We start from the raw sequence: 18,049 nt of genomic DNA, 5'->3' as shown, positions 1-18,049 counted from the left end.
CAGGAAAAGAGAAAAAGTGACTGTCTTTCATGGTGACTATATCTGAGGCTGTTCAGTGTGTGTGTGTTCTCATTGCTGCTTGATATGCTCACTGAAGAAAAAACACTCCAAGTCATGAAGTATTTGAAATGGATGTATGACATAAATTATTTGAAATTTGGACTCCCGTCTATAATGAATGTAACAAATTGTATTAAACTGCACAATTGTGTTACAGTTGTGGAGTTGAAACGACACTTGAAAATCAGTTGATTTTCTCTCACCCTTCTTATCAGTTTCCCTTGGCAACCTTCTCTGAGCCTGATCTGAGGTGAAGGCCTATTATAGGGAGAAAGTGGGTCGGGTTAAGGAGTAAATGAACAAGTTAGGAAGTCAGTGAAGTCACCCTGCTGCTCAAAGACAACAGCTAAAACAGAGGATCACACTTGGTTTCATTTCTCTTCAGTTTTTTCTCTCTCATAAACCACACTCCTTACTTCCTGCCTTGTGTGGGTGTGTGTGTGTGTGTGTGTAAATGTGTGCGTGACGGCAGAAAGAAGCTCTATGACAGAATCCAACATGCTTACTTAATGGTCCGAGAGCTATAGCAACCAGGTACTGTGTTTACTTTGACTTTCTCCATGAACATTATCCTAATTTGTCTGTTGTGATTGCTGTTGTAACAAGTGTTGTGTGTATAAAGGGAAGATTATACAGGTTGGATTTTTGAATTTCATTTTTTTGTTCTTTGATTACCCAGCGGATCATGTGACATAACTCAAGTAGATTAAATTGTATGAGAGAAGTAAAAACGACATAAATAAATTGTAGGCCTACTTGTGTATAATTTGTTTTTTAGTCATGGACACCTGAAGTTACATAATTGACTGACTATTATCTGAGTCTGAACTATCAGCACGATCAGAAGGTATGTTACACAAGAAACCTTTTTCTGACTATATTTGCTGATTTTAGTGTTTCTTATTCTGAGTTGTATGTTTAGCAATTAAACTATTATTTAATGTTAATGTATTGTTTAGGCCTACTTGTTTATTGTTATTATGTAAGTTACATTGGATAAAAGCGTTTGTTAAGAAAACTGTAGCCATAATCTATTCCAATAGACAACATAAATTAAATCTTTTCCTCCAGATTACTGTCAGATTAACTCCATAAAGAAGTGTGCAGACCTGTTTAACAGTTTACATAAACTACAGCAGGAAATGAGCAGCTTTTAGAAACATTAAAGTAACAGGTTGTGCGGATGACAACATAACACCACCTCGAGCAGTTCTGTATGTGTAGTTTTAAGTTTCATGTGGGATTATATCTCAGTCTTTTGTAGGACATCAGATCTATTCTTGTAATGAACTTTTCTCTTTCTTGTTTTTCTCTGTTTGGCTTTGTGTCCTTTTGTCTTTTTCTCTCTGTCTCTCTGTCTCTCTGTCTCTCGATGTCCCTTTGCCATGACCAGATGGAGTTTGCCTGTAGTCATGTTGTGTGCAACTGGACGTCTGGTACTATGGTAACAGGTGACCGCACACTACTTGAAACTGTTTCAGCCTGAAAAACATTTCTGATGACACTGGACACTCTTGGCATGGAATGTCTAACACTGAACGACCAACCTAAAGTCCCTAAAGTCACAAAGATCCTTGGGAGGGTTAAATGCAAAGTCCAGATGGCCACAACTAACCTACCACAACAACTATTAAACATGCAGGCTTTAGTTATCACCCACAGTAAATTGAAATACACTATTTTGAAATGTCAGTTGGAGTTTGGCAATATGGAAGTCCTGTTTCAGAAGCATTGGTGTGTAAGTCATGTTGACAGTTATTCTTCCGCTTCTACCTGTGTGGTCTCATATCAAAAGAGAAAGAAATGTAGTACATTTCAAAGTGGGTTGTGTCACAGTTTGTTTGTCCATACCAAGGTGTTATCAGTGGTGTGCTGACCTTTGTTCTGCAAAGCCATTTTGTTTCTGCAAACATATGTGACTTGGGTGTTTGTGGTCTGAGCTCGTCTTGTTTCGTGTTTGCACTTCAGGTCTTTCTTCCACATTGCCTGGCACTACACGTGACGCCAACATCCCTGTTCCTCTCCCGAGAACACGCTCCATCAACGACCATGACTACGACAACCGTATCTCGGTCATTCCAAGACCAGGTAAGATCCTTGTTCCCGTGCCTCCCTATGTAACTATACTATATGTATACTGTAACACCTTGTCTCGCTGAAATAGGCAAGCAATTAATGGCAATACTAAATGATAAAAAGCTTTTCAGAAAATAGAAAAGATAAAAGCTTTTCAGTTCCTATTTCTCATATGCTTGGACCATTTTAGAATTCCCCTTATTCTTTCTTATTGCTGGATGCTGAAGTACTGAAAGAGAAACTGTAAGTTGACGTCAGTTACTGCTAAAAGCGTGGACACCTTAAGTTCATTTGAATAATGAAGCACCCAGAGGGAACTACCAGCATGGTGCAGTTTTAACCAAATATGAGCAGACTTGTAGTTTTGTATATTTTTTGCATTAGGAATGAAGGATTTCTTGTATAATGACTTTTTAGCCAGAGGCACTCTGAACCTTCTTCCTGATTGTAATAGCTCAAAGGTTTGGTGGAGGGGGTGGGAGGCATAAGACCGCGAGGTCACCAAAGCTTGCAATTACTGTGCTCATCCATGTTGCTACTAGTGACGGTTTTAATGGACAGTCACACAGCTGTAGTTCTTTTCGTCCAGGAAAGGGTCCTAAAGGGTTCTTCCGAGAAGAATCGTGTGATGAGAGAATGCAAAATTATTTCATTTAATTTAATTGTTAATTTACCTGTTTATTTGTTCATTGTTTTCAAATGTTTGTGGAACTCCCTGTCCATGTTAAAATGTGAAGTCAGAGCTACTGTAATGCCAACAGCATTTCCAGAGCATCCTATTTCAGTGGTTTGATAATGCCAGGGTAGTGTTGATGAGGGGCATCTTCGTCACAAAAGCGTTTCGGATTCGAACGAATATGGTGTAGTGTAGACATTTTAGGAGTCAACTACCTCTTTAAGGGCCCCGAGGGCTTCACCACACATGGATACCTATACTGTGAAAATGACCCCCGTTTGACCCTGTTTCTGCCACAGCGCAGGCCTTGGCACCCCCACCTGTGCCCCCTCGCCTGTTTGATGCTCCAGCACCAAAACAGCCGCATGCCACCCCAGACCCGCCCCGAGTGCCCCCCCCAGTGCCCCCTCGAGGTAAGCCAGCCCTGTCCTTTAAGCTCACTTTCTTTCTCACTTTTCACACTTCTTTAAACTGATATCATAGTGTATTGTGGTTAATGTTTTTGTAACAAATTGAAATGTTTGTTTGTGTGCATGCGCGATTGTGTGCGTGTGTATGTGTGTATATGTGTGTTTTATTTTATAATCACTCATATTGTTTTATAATTCTATGTGATTTTGGGTGGGTTGCACCAACAAGGAGTAAATTAATCTTGGTTTAGGCCCAATCAATGATTTGTAGATCAATTGAATTTAAACTCTTGTGCACCACTTAATTTTAAGCATGGTTTAACAAATCCACGATTAAAACCTTAACCTGTGATTAAGACATTGACCTGGATTAGTTAGGTTTATCCATTAAACCTAGTTTAAAGATAATCAGGTCACTACCATGTTTAATTGCGTACATGATGCATGATTTGTTAATTTAATCTTATTATAGATTCCTTGTTGAATCGGTACGTCCTTCAAAATTCCTCATCATCATAAAACTCCATAGGGAAATCCATCTAATATAATTTCCAGAAACCACCTCAGCAGAGTTTAAAGCAATTGCGCAACAGAATTAAAATAAATTCAGGTTTATGTGAACATTTAAACCAAGATTAAAAGGATGGTGTAATTGTAAACCTGATTACCTTTAAACTAGGTTTAAAGTTCCGTGCAACTGGTTTAATGGATAACCCTTGATTTAATCCAGGTTAAAACTTAATCCCTGTTGGTACAACCCACCCTTTATGTTTTTTATACATATAGTATGCTTTGGCAACACTTTCCCTATGAATCTTCATGCTAATAAAGCTTTTCTGAATTTGAATTTGTGTCTCCAAGACAATAAGCTGAATTTTCATTTCTCTAATCTCCAAGTCTCAAAGACTGTGTTAAAGACCTTATGTGAACTTTCAGAAGTAGAGTCAGTGCAGAGATGAGGTGCTGATAGGTGTTATGTGTCGTGTGCTCTCAGGCGTAGAGGGGAGTGGGGAGAGCCCCATTAAAGCCAATGTCAATGTGCTTTTACTCAACGTGGGGCAACTAGTAGACATCAGTAAAGGTATGGCCTCCCCCACACATTCACACTCTCACCTACACACATTCAAGATGGTGTCTCACATAAATTCTCCATGACAACACTCTTCGTGGTTTACTAGATACTTTTTCATTTGTTTTTGCAGCAAGTGGTATCCAGAGCAACCAAAAGCCAGTGTACTGCCACGCATGTAAAGCTGTCATGTCAACAGTTAGCTCCTTGCAAGGCCGACAGAATACAAATGTGAGTCCTTCCAAAGGACCTTCCTTTTCATGCTAATGTGCATTTGTGAGGGTTTTTTATTTATGTAATATAGTTTGTATACTGTAGCATTTTTTTAATTATTCATTGTTACCTCACTATTTTTCATAACACTCCTTCATAAAACTTCAATCTCAGCGGCTAGATTTAAGCATTTGCTGTGAAATATAAAACATAAAAACAAAAGCTATTCTCCTCTCTCTCTCTCCTTTTGTCTCCCCCATAAAAAGGTGTGGTGCTGTGAGTTCTGTGGGACAGAGAACCCACTCTCAGGCCCTGGGAACAAGCTCAGTCGCCAACCCCAGCTCCAGCGTCCCTGTCCTGGTCGGGACGTTATGTACGTGCACGAAGAACTGGATGCAGATTATGAGAACCTGGAGGACATGCTAGTGGTGTTCTGCGTGGATGTTTCTGGAAGCATGAGCGTCACCTCAGAGGTCAATGTCATCCGGGCTTCCTTGATTTGCTGAAATCACGTCTCCAGCATCTTTATATATCAACCCCTCTCTTCTTTTCATTTTTGTAGACCTCACCTGGAAATGCCATGAGGTCTCCTACATATGTATCACGACTACAGGTGAGTTTTACAACTTCAGGGTGCCTGGCATCAATAAGGACAGATCAGCTAAATCAGCCTTTAGTTTATAGTTTATATATCATCTTATACATCATCCATGCCCCATTGATATTACTCATGAGTGACCATGTCATTATGATATACACGAGGTGTGAAAACTTTACAGACCATGTACAGCTTTCTTGTTGACGACCTCAGTGACTGTGCTGTTTTCTTGTGACAGAGCTGTTTGGTTCCTCATTTTTTAACCACTGGTCCTCTGAAACCTTGTTATAATTGCCACTAAGGCAGATAAAACTAAGGAGTCTCTTTATTAAACATGTTTTTTTTTTTTTTTAACTATCAATTGATTTCATAACCAAAGATGTAATCATAACCAACCAAAGTGTGCAACCTCTACTGATGTCCGCAGGGTGTTCAGGATGCCCTTCATAAGGCTTTATCGTCCCTGCTCCAGAAGTCTCCACGTCGGAGAGTTGCTCTGGTTACATTTAACAATGAGGTAAATGGAAGGACTGGCTTTTATACCTCAGAGGAGCTTTTGTGATAAAACAGCATTTCTTTGGAAATCTTTGATCTTATGTCTTTGGTGGCCTATGCTCTGAAAATATCATGACTTTTGCCCGGTTTAATGTGACTCATAGTTTCCCTCTGTGACCTCCTCACTCATTGATGCACCTAAAATCTGAAAAATGTGAGAAGCAGGATGTTCTTTCAACGGTTACTAACACCTACTTTCCCGACAAAGCTCTTTTGTATATTTTGCTGACCTACGTTTGTACATTTTGTTGTAGAACAGGGTTAAGCATAATACATTTTGCCCGACTTCTAGAATGGAGAGCAAGACCAGCAAGTCAAGCAATACAACAAATATGATCGCCCAACAAAAAAAAAACATTTAGATGGGCTATTTTTAACTAATTATTCTGTAATTATTCTGACTTTCATTCATTCCTTGTGTCTTCGTGATCATAATAAAGAATATATCTGATTTGCTTGTTGAAATCGTAAGTAAAAACACGTTGTCTGTATATTTCAGGTGACTGTGTACGGCGATGGTACAGGTGTTCCACTCACGATAAGAGACTGGGCACTTCTGGACTATGACCATCTACGGGAACAAGGAGAGACATTCTCTACCCCACACTGCATCGCCGAGAGCCTCCTGTTCCTCACCAAGAGGGTGAAAGAGTGAGTTTGTCTTCCTGCCAGCAGAGACATCTGCTGACTGTCTGGCTGCCCCAAAGCCATGTCTTGTATTGCTGCCTTTTCTTAATCTGGGATTTTTTTTCTTTGCATTGAGAATTTCACCGTAGAAAATATGAAGAGTTCAAATGCAAAAGCCTCTAAACACCGCCTCTGTCAAAAATGAGATAACGATGGTGAGTGAATGCTCTCCACACATAGTATACATTAATCAAATAATGTTTTTCGCAAATAATACCACTCTCGTCCTGTTCTGAAATATCGATTTGTAGGCAAAAACCTATAGGAGCCTGATATAAAAAATTTTAAAAGTTTAAAAAGATTTTAAATTTAAAAAAAAAAGCGGTGAGACGGATTTAGAGGGTTTTGCATCTGAACTCTTCTTATGAATGTGAGCTTACTGACAGCAGAGCTGTGGTAACGATAGATAGATAGATAGATAGATAGATAGATAGATAGATAGATACTTTATTGATCCCCAGGGGAAATTCAAGACATAATGGAGTGAATGTTGCCCTTATCTCCTGTTTTGCCCCCAGACTGAGAGAGGGTGGAGCCACGGCGCTGGGCCCTGCTGCCCTTCTCTCTGTAGCAATGGCCGCACAGTACCCTGGGTCAAAGGTCAGTGTTGCTGTGACTGTGACCAATTTTTGCCTGAAGAAGACCTAGCAGGGTCGAAACGTTGCCTTTGTACATTAAATATGGGAGTCTAAAGCAGTGTTGCGGACATTTTTTTTTTTTTCACTGAAGTACGTTTTTTTGTCCTGTACCTGCCAGAAGGTGGGATGTGCACACAATAACTCTTTTTTTGAACTGTACCCAATAGACCCTTTGAAACGTGCATTCCTAAGGCATTTCTGGTGCCACAGAAAACAACATTGAGCTAATGACAACTTAGGGACAAAAAAAGTTTTAAAGTCAACATTTTTTAAAGCATTATAATAAAAGTCCAACTCATTTTCATTTAATTTCTTATATGCGTTTGTTTTCAACATTTGAACCAGAAACCATCTAGAACAGATCAAAAGGGCCTTTATCAGCATACAATCATCAAGTGGTTATGAGAAAAGCATGACAATGTTTTCCCTAATGCAGGTGATTATCTGTACAGACGGATGCGCTAACATTGGGTTAGGTCAGCTGGAGCAAGAGCAAGGCCATAGCGCAGCCCCTTCACCCTACTTCTACACCCAGCTAGCAAACTATGCCACTGAAAAGGGGTAAGTGAGTACAGCGCACACTCTTCTCTTTTTAGAAAGTTTCCACAAATGGCTTCTATATATTTTTTTTAATGCAGGAAAAACTGAAATAGCTATAAAATTATAAAAAAATAACTGTTTTGAAACTTAGTGCCTCTACCAATCTATCCAGATACAAATCTGCCTACACAGAACTTTCTGAGAACTTTGTCCGTATATAATGGAACTTCCTAATGATATGTCCATCTGTAGGGTGATTGTATCAGTGATGACATTTGAAGGCGAGGATTGCCGCCTTGCAGAGGTGGGCAGGCTGGCAGATCTGACCGGGGGAAGGGTGAGTCACTCTTTCCTGTAGACATACTTCTGTCTGAGGAGTCTCGTTATTGTGGGAAGTCTTGTTTGTTTGAAGTTATCAGCTTCTGTTGTGTAGGCTGTAGTAGGCTAGGAGACTGTATTTACTAAAAAAAAGAAGCTGATCTCATCATCAGTGGAAAGTCCACCATCTGTTTCAAGGTGACCACTTCGTGCAAACATCCTGAACGCTGCAAATCAGATTAGCTTTGCCATGCTTGACCGTTTACCTGAGGTGTTTTTGACTGGTCTAAATTGCTGCAACAGTGGTCTTGATAGAATCGCTTCACAGACAAAAATAGGCTAAGAGGCAAACAACAATGAAACAAAACTCAGCGAGACAGATGTGGTATGTGATTTTTTTGTTGGTGATGTGTGTGTCTATATGTGTGGCGTGTGATTTCTTTGTTAGTGATGAGTGTGTCTATATGTGTGGCGTGTGCATGAGTGTGTCTATATGTGTGGGTGATGATGTGTCTATATGTGTGGTGTGTGCATGAGTGTGTCTGTATGTGTGGCGTGTGCATGAGTGTGTCTATATGTGTGGGTGATGATGTGTCTATATGTGTGGTGTGTGCATGAGTGTGTCTGTATGTGTGGCGTGTGCATGAGTGTGTCTATATGTGTTGGTGATGAGTGTGTCTATATGTGTGGGTGATGGGTGTGTCTATATGTGTGGTGTGTGCATCAGGGTTGTGCACAATTCGAATTGCAATTCTGCTTCCTGTTTGCTACCTCAATTGAAATGCAAGTGAAATTCAAGAATTGAATTGGAATTTAAGAGCCAGTTTCAATTCAATTCTGGAATTTTGCACAAGCCTGGTGTGCATGAGTGTGTCTATATGTGTGGCGTGTGCATGAGTGTGTCTATATGTGTGGCGTGTGCCTGAGTGTGTCTGAATGTGTTCCGTGTGCATGAGTGTACATTTATATGTCCACATGGAAGCACTTGATAAAACTTCTACATTCTTGTCTCTGTCTAGATCAACATTGTCAACATTGGCACTGTGGCTACAGAAATTCAGTCTGCTTTAGCAGACAATGTCATGGCAACTGGGGTCATGGCAACACTATTGGCACCTGATGGCGTGTACGCTTCTGTTTTTTTCTTTCCTTTCTTATGAATTAAAATTATTTTTCTAGTAGTAAGATTCTCTTATCTCATGGTTACTGTGGTTTCTATTAATGTTGTGGCTTTAGCCTGTTAATGTCTCCCTCCCTCTCTCTCTCTCTCTCTCTCTCTCTCTCTCACTGATGTAGGTATTTCCCCTTTGAAGATGATGATGCACACAAACTGGTGAGAGAGATTGGAAATGTGACTGAAGGCTTAGAGATCACGTTCCAGTTTGCTGTGAAACCGGACAAAGTGGAGAGTGAGTAACCTGATTCAGATACAATAATAGTTCAGTGTTCCATTTGATCATCGTGGAAAGTTGCTTTCGACCACCGGCACTTCCTGTGTTTTATGTCCTAGTGCAGGAAGTGAACCCCTCCAGTACGTGTAGAGGTGTGAGAAACGTGACCACTGTTGAAAACCATTCAAGATGATTTGTGACTGTACGGCATGCTTCTATGCAATGCCATCTCATTGACTAAAGGAAAGACAAAAATGTAAAATGTGTACATGTTCATTACCTACATATAGAATGTAGCTCAGCGTCTGTTCTCGGATATCAGTGATTTGTGCTTCATGTACAGGTGCAACTCAAATTAGAATATAGTGGAAAAGCCCTGCACAGACTAAGATATTAAATGCTCAGGAAAACATTGTCGGCATTTTGACTTAATTAGCTGATTAGAATCCAGAAATGGAGCTAATTATAATATTTAATTCATGCCTGTCAGCAACTGCTACTAGGGCTGCATGATTTGGCGAAAATATCAGTTCAAATATCAGTTTATCAATTTCCGTGCCCCTCACGCACTATGCACACCCACCAACTAGAAGTGGCACATTTAAGGAGGATGCCGTGAATATAAAAGTCAGAAATGTGACAAAATGAACTGTGCACGATTATTTGTAGCTTTTGCGATCAGGTAATTGCTTTGGCTCATATTGCGATACTTGTGCAGCTCTGACTGCTGCTGCAGAATTGTGTCTGAATTGAAGCGTGATTCTGTAGTTGTGGCGAGGTGATGGTCAGTTCTGTGTGTCCTCTGTAGGTTTTCAGAGGAGGGACAGGATTCCCTTCCAGCTGCAGCTGGACTTCAGGACTCGCGACCTGCAGAGGGTCACCCGAGTCATCACTCAGCAGAGACGGGTGACGACCAGCAGGTAACGTAACCTCTACACACCTCCCTGGTAACGTAACCTCTACACACCTCCCTGGTAACATAACCTCTACATATCTCCCTGGTAATGTAACCTCTACATATCTCCCTGGTAACGTACACTCTACATATCTCCCTGGTAACGTAACCTCTACACATCTCCCTGGTAACATAACCTCTACATATCTCCCTGGTAACGTAACCTCTACACATCTCCCTGCCTCAACAAGCGCTTAACCAGTACAGAGCTCCAGGCAACAGTAAGACAATGCTACACAGCACACAATAGCAGTCATGAACATACACTACTTCCTTATACAGCACCACAACCCACAACACAGGCTAGTGGTATACAGCAGAGAGCCCACATACCACTTTAACATTACAGTGCACTGTGCAAGTCCGAGGCACACTGTTACAACCCAGGCTCGTCTGGGCAGCAAACATGAAAGGCCACCCCATACAAAAATGTGATATATGGCAATATATGTAAATCACATATATTATGTATATGTCAATGTATGCTTCACACATATAAGTCACATATATACACATACATGTCAAATATATTTCAAAATATAGCAAAATTGGCCATTTTTTTATATGTCACATATATTTTCCCAGATATACAAATATATTACAAATATATGTTAGTTGTAGTTACTCGTATGGGCAGCAAACATGAAAGGCCACGCCAACACCAGATGCATTTCCACCTGTACACCTACAACCAGAAGCCCTATCATATTCCCTAAAGACATTTTCTTCTTTTCATCAGTACATTTGTGTGTTGAAATGTCATCATGCGTTGGTGTCCCTCCTCTGGTCTTTGTGTCTATGTAGCTGGGTGTGGGCGGGCAGTCTGAACATGGGCGTGCTCGGAGTTCACTGTGCACAGCTGTGTGCCAGACTCACTATGGAGGGAAGAGTGCTGGAGGCTCAGAATCAACTGCGCGCCCAGCAGGACTTGCTCAAAGACATCAGGTGTGTGTGTGTGTGTGTGTGTGTGTGTGTGTGAGAGAGAGAGAGAGAGTGTGTGAGACAGTGTGTGTGTGTGTGTGTGTGTGTGTGTGTGTGTGTGTGAGAGAGAGAGAGAGAGAGAGAGAGAGAGAGAGAGAGAGAGAGAGTGTGTGTGAGAGAGAGTGAGAGAGAGAGAGAGTGTGTGTGTGTGAGCGAGAGAGAGAGAGAGAGAGAGAGAGAGAGAGAGAGTGTGTTGTGTGTGTGTGTGTGTGTGTGTGTGTCTGACCTAATGAATTCCATAGTTCTGTGAGTTGTACTTATGTGTACTGTTGTCCCAGTCAGCAGAAGCCGAGTCCTAGAGAGGAGAGTGTGTATGGCAACTGGATCAGCACCATGAGCATGATCTGTGAGGACCTCACAGACAACAAGGTCAGGAGACACACGTAGCCCTGTGATGGAACCTGCAAATAAAACAGCAGATTACTGATTTATTTATCAGCGTTTATTTGATAGGGACAGATGCAGTGTTCTAGCCTGGGAACACCCAGACCTTCACAATTGTACAATTGGGAGTGGGTCTGGAAAAGGTTAATTGACTTACGACTTAGCAATCTTGTAAACGAAGGTTTTAAATGCAGTTGTTTATCCAGTTCCAAAGAAATACACTTTCATGACGGATTATTGTATTTGCGTGCCAGTGTTTTAGGGACATTGGAAATGGGCAGGATGGACCTGCAGAGCAAATGCCAAATTTGCCGAAAGTTCGTATGTGTATTCCCAGACTAACCGTATACATAGACAAACTGAAAAAAGCTATCTGATGCTAGTATCTATCTATCTGTGTTTATAGCTAATGCTAATTTACAACACTTGTCCCTAGAACAAATAAAGACAGAAATTGATGAGGATTTTTTTTTTTAAGATTATGGTTTGGATACCTAATCAATGACTTGAAACAATGATCATGTAAAATATGAATGATAGTACTATAGATCATTTTTATATAGGGTAGGAGTTAGTGCCACGAAACTGCACAGAGCAAAATATGATACTTTATAAATGTGCCTTTTGTAAAGCTGTTAGAATACCACAGGTTTGGAAGCACTGCCTTCCTGAGTAACACAGGTTGAATGTTACTGAGGTGATAATCATCTGTTACAGGAGAGTAGAGAGACCAAAGCTGACCATGTCCTGCCATCCTCTCCAGTCACGGTCAGTCCAGTAAAGACAAAGACTCATATTCACATTTATTTTCTCTATGTACAATACTAGGAATACTCATTGTAACCACAAGCACAAATAAACACTTGCATCAGAGCAAAGGCCTATAACTTCCTATAACTATAACTTCCTAAAGGCCCTACTTCTTCAAGGTCTGCTTCTCGTAAGACCTGATGCTTGATCATGATAATTGATGCTAGTAGCCCTAACAGCTGGGCATGCTTAATCTAGCACTTACCTTTTTTCACAATCCTGACTACCCCTCTTCTACCTCCCTTGACTTCACTTGAACTCTTAAGATATTTTATGCGAGCAGCACTTATTGCTGCACTAACAATATCCTAGTGGCACTGTACTCGTTTTTTGTACCTTGGTTTTTGTAAGTCACTTTGGTTAAAAGCTAAAGACTAAATGTAAATGTAAACGTGAGTGCTTGAGGAGACCCACATGACTCACACCACTTGTTGTCCAGCCTCAGGAGCTCTCAGACGAAGCTGCTAAAGTGGTTTATCAAATGAAGAGGGCGAAAAGTGTCGGAAGTCTAAAGAAACCAGAAGCAAGGAAGAGCTGATCAAACAAGCCCACAAAGAATTCATCCAGCCACGCCAACAAGCCATGGCACTGAGGACTCGAGAAGATCAGCCCTTAAAGACATTTCAGCTGTTGCCAGGATATGATTCACGTGACCAATGGGCAGAGGATGTAATTTGTAAATGTCCTGCGTTGGTCCAGCTTGCTGTAATTATGGAATAGCATTGTCAAGTTGCGGATATGATGTTTTGGAGTGGACCATGCTAAGTGATGAAACTGTGAAGTTTAAAGCAGCACTAAAGAAGATTTGCTCTCAGGGTCCCCCTACAGTTGAGAAGCACAATGATAAATGAACTTGTTAATGTAATAAATGTGCTTTTTTGTAACAAAATAAAAACATAACTCAGATACAACATAGAGGAAATGCATGGACAGCACAGTCTGTAGAAGGAAAGCTCCAAATTCCTGTAAGTAGCCTATCTATTTGCACTCTACAGTCTCGAAGGCTGTTCTGTTGGTGATTTTTGTTGCCCACAAAGGTTGCTTTGTTGGTGATTTTGTTTTTTATGGTACACAGGCTAGGTTGTTGATTGGCCACTGAGGCCCCTACCTAAAGCACTAGGAATTGTTGTGCAAAGTATGAAAATATTTTCAGACTTACAGTAATGATATAGTTCTGGAGTAACCGTGACAAAATGTATATTTTGTATGTATACCCTGAATTTGTTTCAGGGTCTCTCTCATGCATTTATTTGCATTGCCTGAAATGTGCAATAATGCACCTGGAACGGAAGCACATTGAATGCAGTTTTGCTTTCAGGCTTATATTAATTTTAGGTCTTATCTTTTTACAAAATAAACCAAGCACATTTAGTGTCATGAGCAAACCAAGTGTTTCGTCTTTATCTAACAGCTGGAGCTACAGTATGTTAGAACTGGGTCATTAGCAACACGACTCTGACTCCCCTCTGCTTACACAGTCACAGTCCTGAGGACGTAACAGCTCATCTCCGTCACACAAACACACACACACACACACACACACACAAACACACACACACACACACACACACACATTGGGGATTGGGGGGGGGAGCACCCAAGAGCAACAGGGGCAAGGAAAACTCCCTTACCAAGGAAGAAACCTTGGGCAGATCCACGGCTCAAGGGGCTAACCCAACTGCCAGGGTCTTGGTGTGTGTGTGTTGGGGATGACAGGGATATGGGATAGTGTGCTGTGTATGTGGGGAGAGGGCAGTGTGCAATATGTGTGTTGGAGAAGCCTCATGATGAGACAATGTGCTGTGTATTGGGGGGGGGGGGGGGGTTGCAGTGTGCTGTAAGTATGTTGGGATGTGTGTTGGAGAAGCTTCCTGATGAAATAATGTGCTGTGTATGTAGAGGAGAGGGGGGGGGGGCAGTGTACTGCAAGTATGGTGAAGGGACTTACTATTGCAAGCAGAGTACTGTATGTATGATGTATGTGAGTGATGACAGTGAAGATGTGTGTGTGGGCGGGAGGGGAGTGGAGCAGTGACAGTGTGTGTGTGTATGAAGCTCATATGGGTAAAATGAGAAGCTGGTTTTGTGGTTCCTCAAACTGAACAGTATTAGAACTAGATGTACCGCATAGCGGTACAAAATATGACCGCCGCTCAGTCCTGTACATCCGTTCCGCAAAAATAAATCACACTTCAATTTGTCTCCATATTTTACTCCATCCCCACTCTTGAAACTTTTGTGTATGCTTGTTTGGCATGCCTGAGTGTGTGTGTGGGCTGCACAGAAAGTAGCCTACTGGTGCTGAAAAGGTGAATAGATTGTAGAATAGCCAAAGAAGATGTAGCATTGTTATAAAACCTTTAAAAAATCTAAACAATCACAAGTAGGGCAGTTCATCACAGTTCATCCATTGCAACTGGATTGATGAAAGGTCACTTACACCTGTAGGCTACATTGTATTTGGGAAAAGCAAAAGGTATCAGCATAATGTTATTTATTAAAAATTATTTTTATGTATTTTAAACAAAAACATCTCTGTCAGTTCCATGCCGCTTTCAACAGCTATCAAAACAAAGGTCATTTTTGGATGGATGGATTTTTTGTGATTGTTTCTTCTTCTACATAAGATTTTAGTCATCTTTAGTTCATGTAATACTTTATTGTCAATGCACAAATTAAGTAACAGTAGTCTGAAACGTTATTGTTAATGCACAAATTAAGTAACAGTAGCCTAGTCTGAAACGAAATGCTGTTTTACATCTAACCAGTGGTGCAAAATAACTGACATGTCCAAATGGGCCTTGATGAAATGGGTCGCTAGACTGTTCATACACATTTTAACTGGCCAAAGTTGAAGAGCTTTTGTCCGCTATTGTTAGTGCAAATATAGGCTGATTCATGTTCCCTTGCATTGTTTAACTGAGGTCCATGGCTAGTCTGGCTTTCATCAGACCAAGCTCAATCTTTTAAGAAATCAAAAAATAAATAGCGGGCAGATCAGGTTGGGTTCACAGTCCCACAGTCCTTGTATGAAGCGGCCCATTGTTTTTCCAACCCACTTTTAACTTCCAACAAAAATTACGCCTCACTGCAACGATGCGCCATCTAGTGGACAAACGACTACTACCAAGCTGTAATCAATACTGAAAATGCAGCCATGATGATGATGATGAATATTTATTTTGGCTTTTTTTAATCCTACTGAATTTGTAATTATGTATCGGCCGCTCTAATACCGATAGTATGTGGGTGCCTGTGTGTGTGCATGTGTATATGTGTGCACCGCCATTTACAGGCCAATGAGTGTACAGTCACTAAAATGTACACATAACCTAATTTTTTTAGACCCCCATGGATGAAATTCTACGAAACTTGGTATACCCCCGAGAATGCCAGGTCAATCATACACATAAAATTTGGTGCAGTTCTGAACATCTTAACTGAAGATAGGGCGATTAAAGCAGAATAATATTGCATTTTCATTTTTTTACCGGGTGGGGTGCAAATCACAAATGAGTGATTATGAGCCAGGTTGATGTGGGCCCTTGAGACCAACATACCATAAAAGATTCTTCATCCTCAGTGCCACGGTTCAGGTAGTTATTTAGGAAAAACTGTTTTTTTTTTTATGGTTCAGGGGGCCCAGCACGGGGTTGGTGGTGGTCCCCGGGACTAAAATGAAATTTTTTCCGTAAAGTCTAGTGGGGCTACATACCCACCAAATTTCATGTACCCCGTGGTTCGGTGTCCCGGTATCAATGACCAAAAATTCAGGGAGATGACAGGAAAAATTTTTTGAATTGTGTGCATGTGTGTGTGTACAAATTTATGTTTATGTGTGTGGGTGTGTGTGTGTGTGTGTATGTGCATGCTTGTGTGTTTGCTCAAGTGATGTGTGTTTGTGCATGTGCATGCATGCGCACATATGTCTACTGTGTGAGTATGTGTCATAATGTGATGATTACTGTAAATGTATGTGTGTGTGAGTGGTATCTGTTTATGCACATGTGTGCACATGGAATGGGTTAACATGACCCTGGAGGCAAACATACAGAAAAATTGGTCATCCTAGGCCCTACAGTTCTCAAGATATTCACAGAGAACTGTGTCTGCCCTACCCTCCTTTCGGGGTCCAGTCCAGCGGGGCTACAGATCAAAACGAAGAATGACGGTTCCATGCTATCCATGTGGGGGTACATGCCCACCAAGTTTTGTGTACCCCGGTCTTTCAGTGTCCCGAATTTTTGTTGGTGTAATGCCACTAAATTACTACACATAAATTATTTTATTGTAAGGCCCCCCATGAACGAAAGTACACAAAACTTGGCATGCATTCGAGGGTGTCATAATGATCCTACACTTTTAATTTCGTGCAGTTTTGACCTTGTCAGCCAGAGATATTGTGATGAAAACACCTAATTTTTTGCTTTTTAATTTTAACTAGGTGGCTTATACATGAAATAAGTGGTAATGGGATGGGTTGACATGCCCCCCTTAAGACCAACATACATAAAAAAAGGTGGACCTCCTAGGCCCTACAGTTCTCGAGATATTCACAGAAAACTGTCTCCGGCCACCTACAGGCCAGTTGGTGTATAGTAACATAAATTAATTTATTGTGGGCCCCCATGAACGGAATTCCACAAAACTTGGCGTGCATACAGAGGGTGTCATAATGATCCTACACTTCCAATTTCGTGCAGTTTTGACTATGTTAGGTCACAGATACCTTCAATTACAACACCTCATTTTTACTTTTTGTGTTTAACTAGGTGGCTTATACATGAAATGAGTGGTTATGGAATAGGTTGACATGGCCCCTTGAGATCAACATACAAAAAAATGGTCCTCCTAAACCCCACGGTTTTCGAATCATTGACGGAAATTTGGGCACGATACACAAGCACAGTGCAGAAGTATGCAAATTGGAACACAGCCTTATTCTCCTCTCTTATCTGGCTATTTGTGTGTCACATTCCTGAATGTGTTCACCAGATGCATATGTGCTTATATAATACCACTCTCCAAATGAGCCGGTACTATCACTGAGATAAATCTTCTCAGACGGAATGTACCCACTGCACGTCCGGATGGAACCTGTTCTTGCTCAATTGTTTTTTTCCATGGTGCTGCAGTTGTTGACCAACAAATCTAACCTACAAGATAAAATTATTTATTGTAAACTCCAAAACAGGCCAATTTCATCTTGTGCTGAACCTTGATCTGGATGAAGCCCTCTCACTTCAGAACACAGAAGTAACGTCAAAGCAGCGGTTTAGTAACAGATAATAGCATCCATCAGGCAAGTGTTATTTAAATAAACTCCTGGTGTACCTACAAACTTTCCAATGCCTCGTTTTATGAGTAAAGAACATACTGTAGAAGTTTCATTCAGGGCATTATTAGTGGGGTAATTTACGAGATAAAAGTTGGTTCCATTAGCCTGCAGAAACTCATTAGTTTCTGACAGCGCTACTCGACCAGGATTCGACCAAGGGAAAACAGGTTCTGGGAGGGTGTTTGATTTGGGGTCATGGTGCTCTAGGGTTAAATAACTCCAAACCATTGCTTTAAACTGAACTTAAAAGTGAAAACAGCTGCACTCTTAAAACAAATGTGCTGTCTCTATTTGGACACAGAGATGTGTAAAAAAGTTGTGTTGCTTTCAGCACATTCGTTTTAAGAGTG

The 18,049-nt window shown here is 40.9% G+C and overlaps 1 protein-coding gene across 1 annotated transcript; it reads left to right on the top strand.

Annotated features, from left to right (window-relative positions):
• The first annotated feature begins 207 nt into the window (after positions 1-207).
• si:dkey-9k7.3 (circularly permutated Ras protein 1) lies at positions 208-13,844 on the top strand. Its single transcript, XM_048236672.1, has 21 exons — positions 208-594; positions 839-907; positions 1,454-1,511; positions 2,029-2,148; positions 3,112-3,225; positions 4,217-4,303; positions 4,425-4,522; positions 4,771-4,977; positions 5,067-5,117; positions 5,530-5,619; positions 6,157-6,308; positions 6,863-6,944; positions 7,419-7,543; positions 7,775-7,859; positions 8,860-8,966; positions 9,137-9,249; positions 10,040-10,151; positions 10,991-11,131; positions 11,446-11,536; positions 12,269-12,319; positions 12,801-13,844. The coding sequence occupies exons 3-21, from the start codon at positions 1,454-1,456 to the stop codon at positions 12,897-12,899; spliced, it is 1,983 nt and encodes a 660-aa protein (XP_048092629.1). The 5' UTR covers positions 208-594; positions 839-907; the 3' UTR covers positions 12,900-13,844.
• The last annotated feature ends 4,205 nt before the right edge of the window (positions 13,845-18,049 follow it).

This window comes from Alosa alosa, chromosome 24, assembly GCF_017589495.1.
Source record: "Alosa alosa isolate M-15738 ecotype Scorff River chromosome 24, AALO_Geno_1.1, whole genome shotgun sequence".
Classification (NCBI taxonomy): domain Eukaryota; kingdom Metazoa; phylum Chordata; class Actinopteri; order Clupeiformes; family Clupeidae; genus Alosa; species Alosa alosa.
Note: the sequence above shows the minus strand (reverse complement) of the source record. Positions and strands in the feature narration are given on the sequence as shown.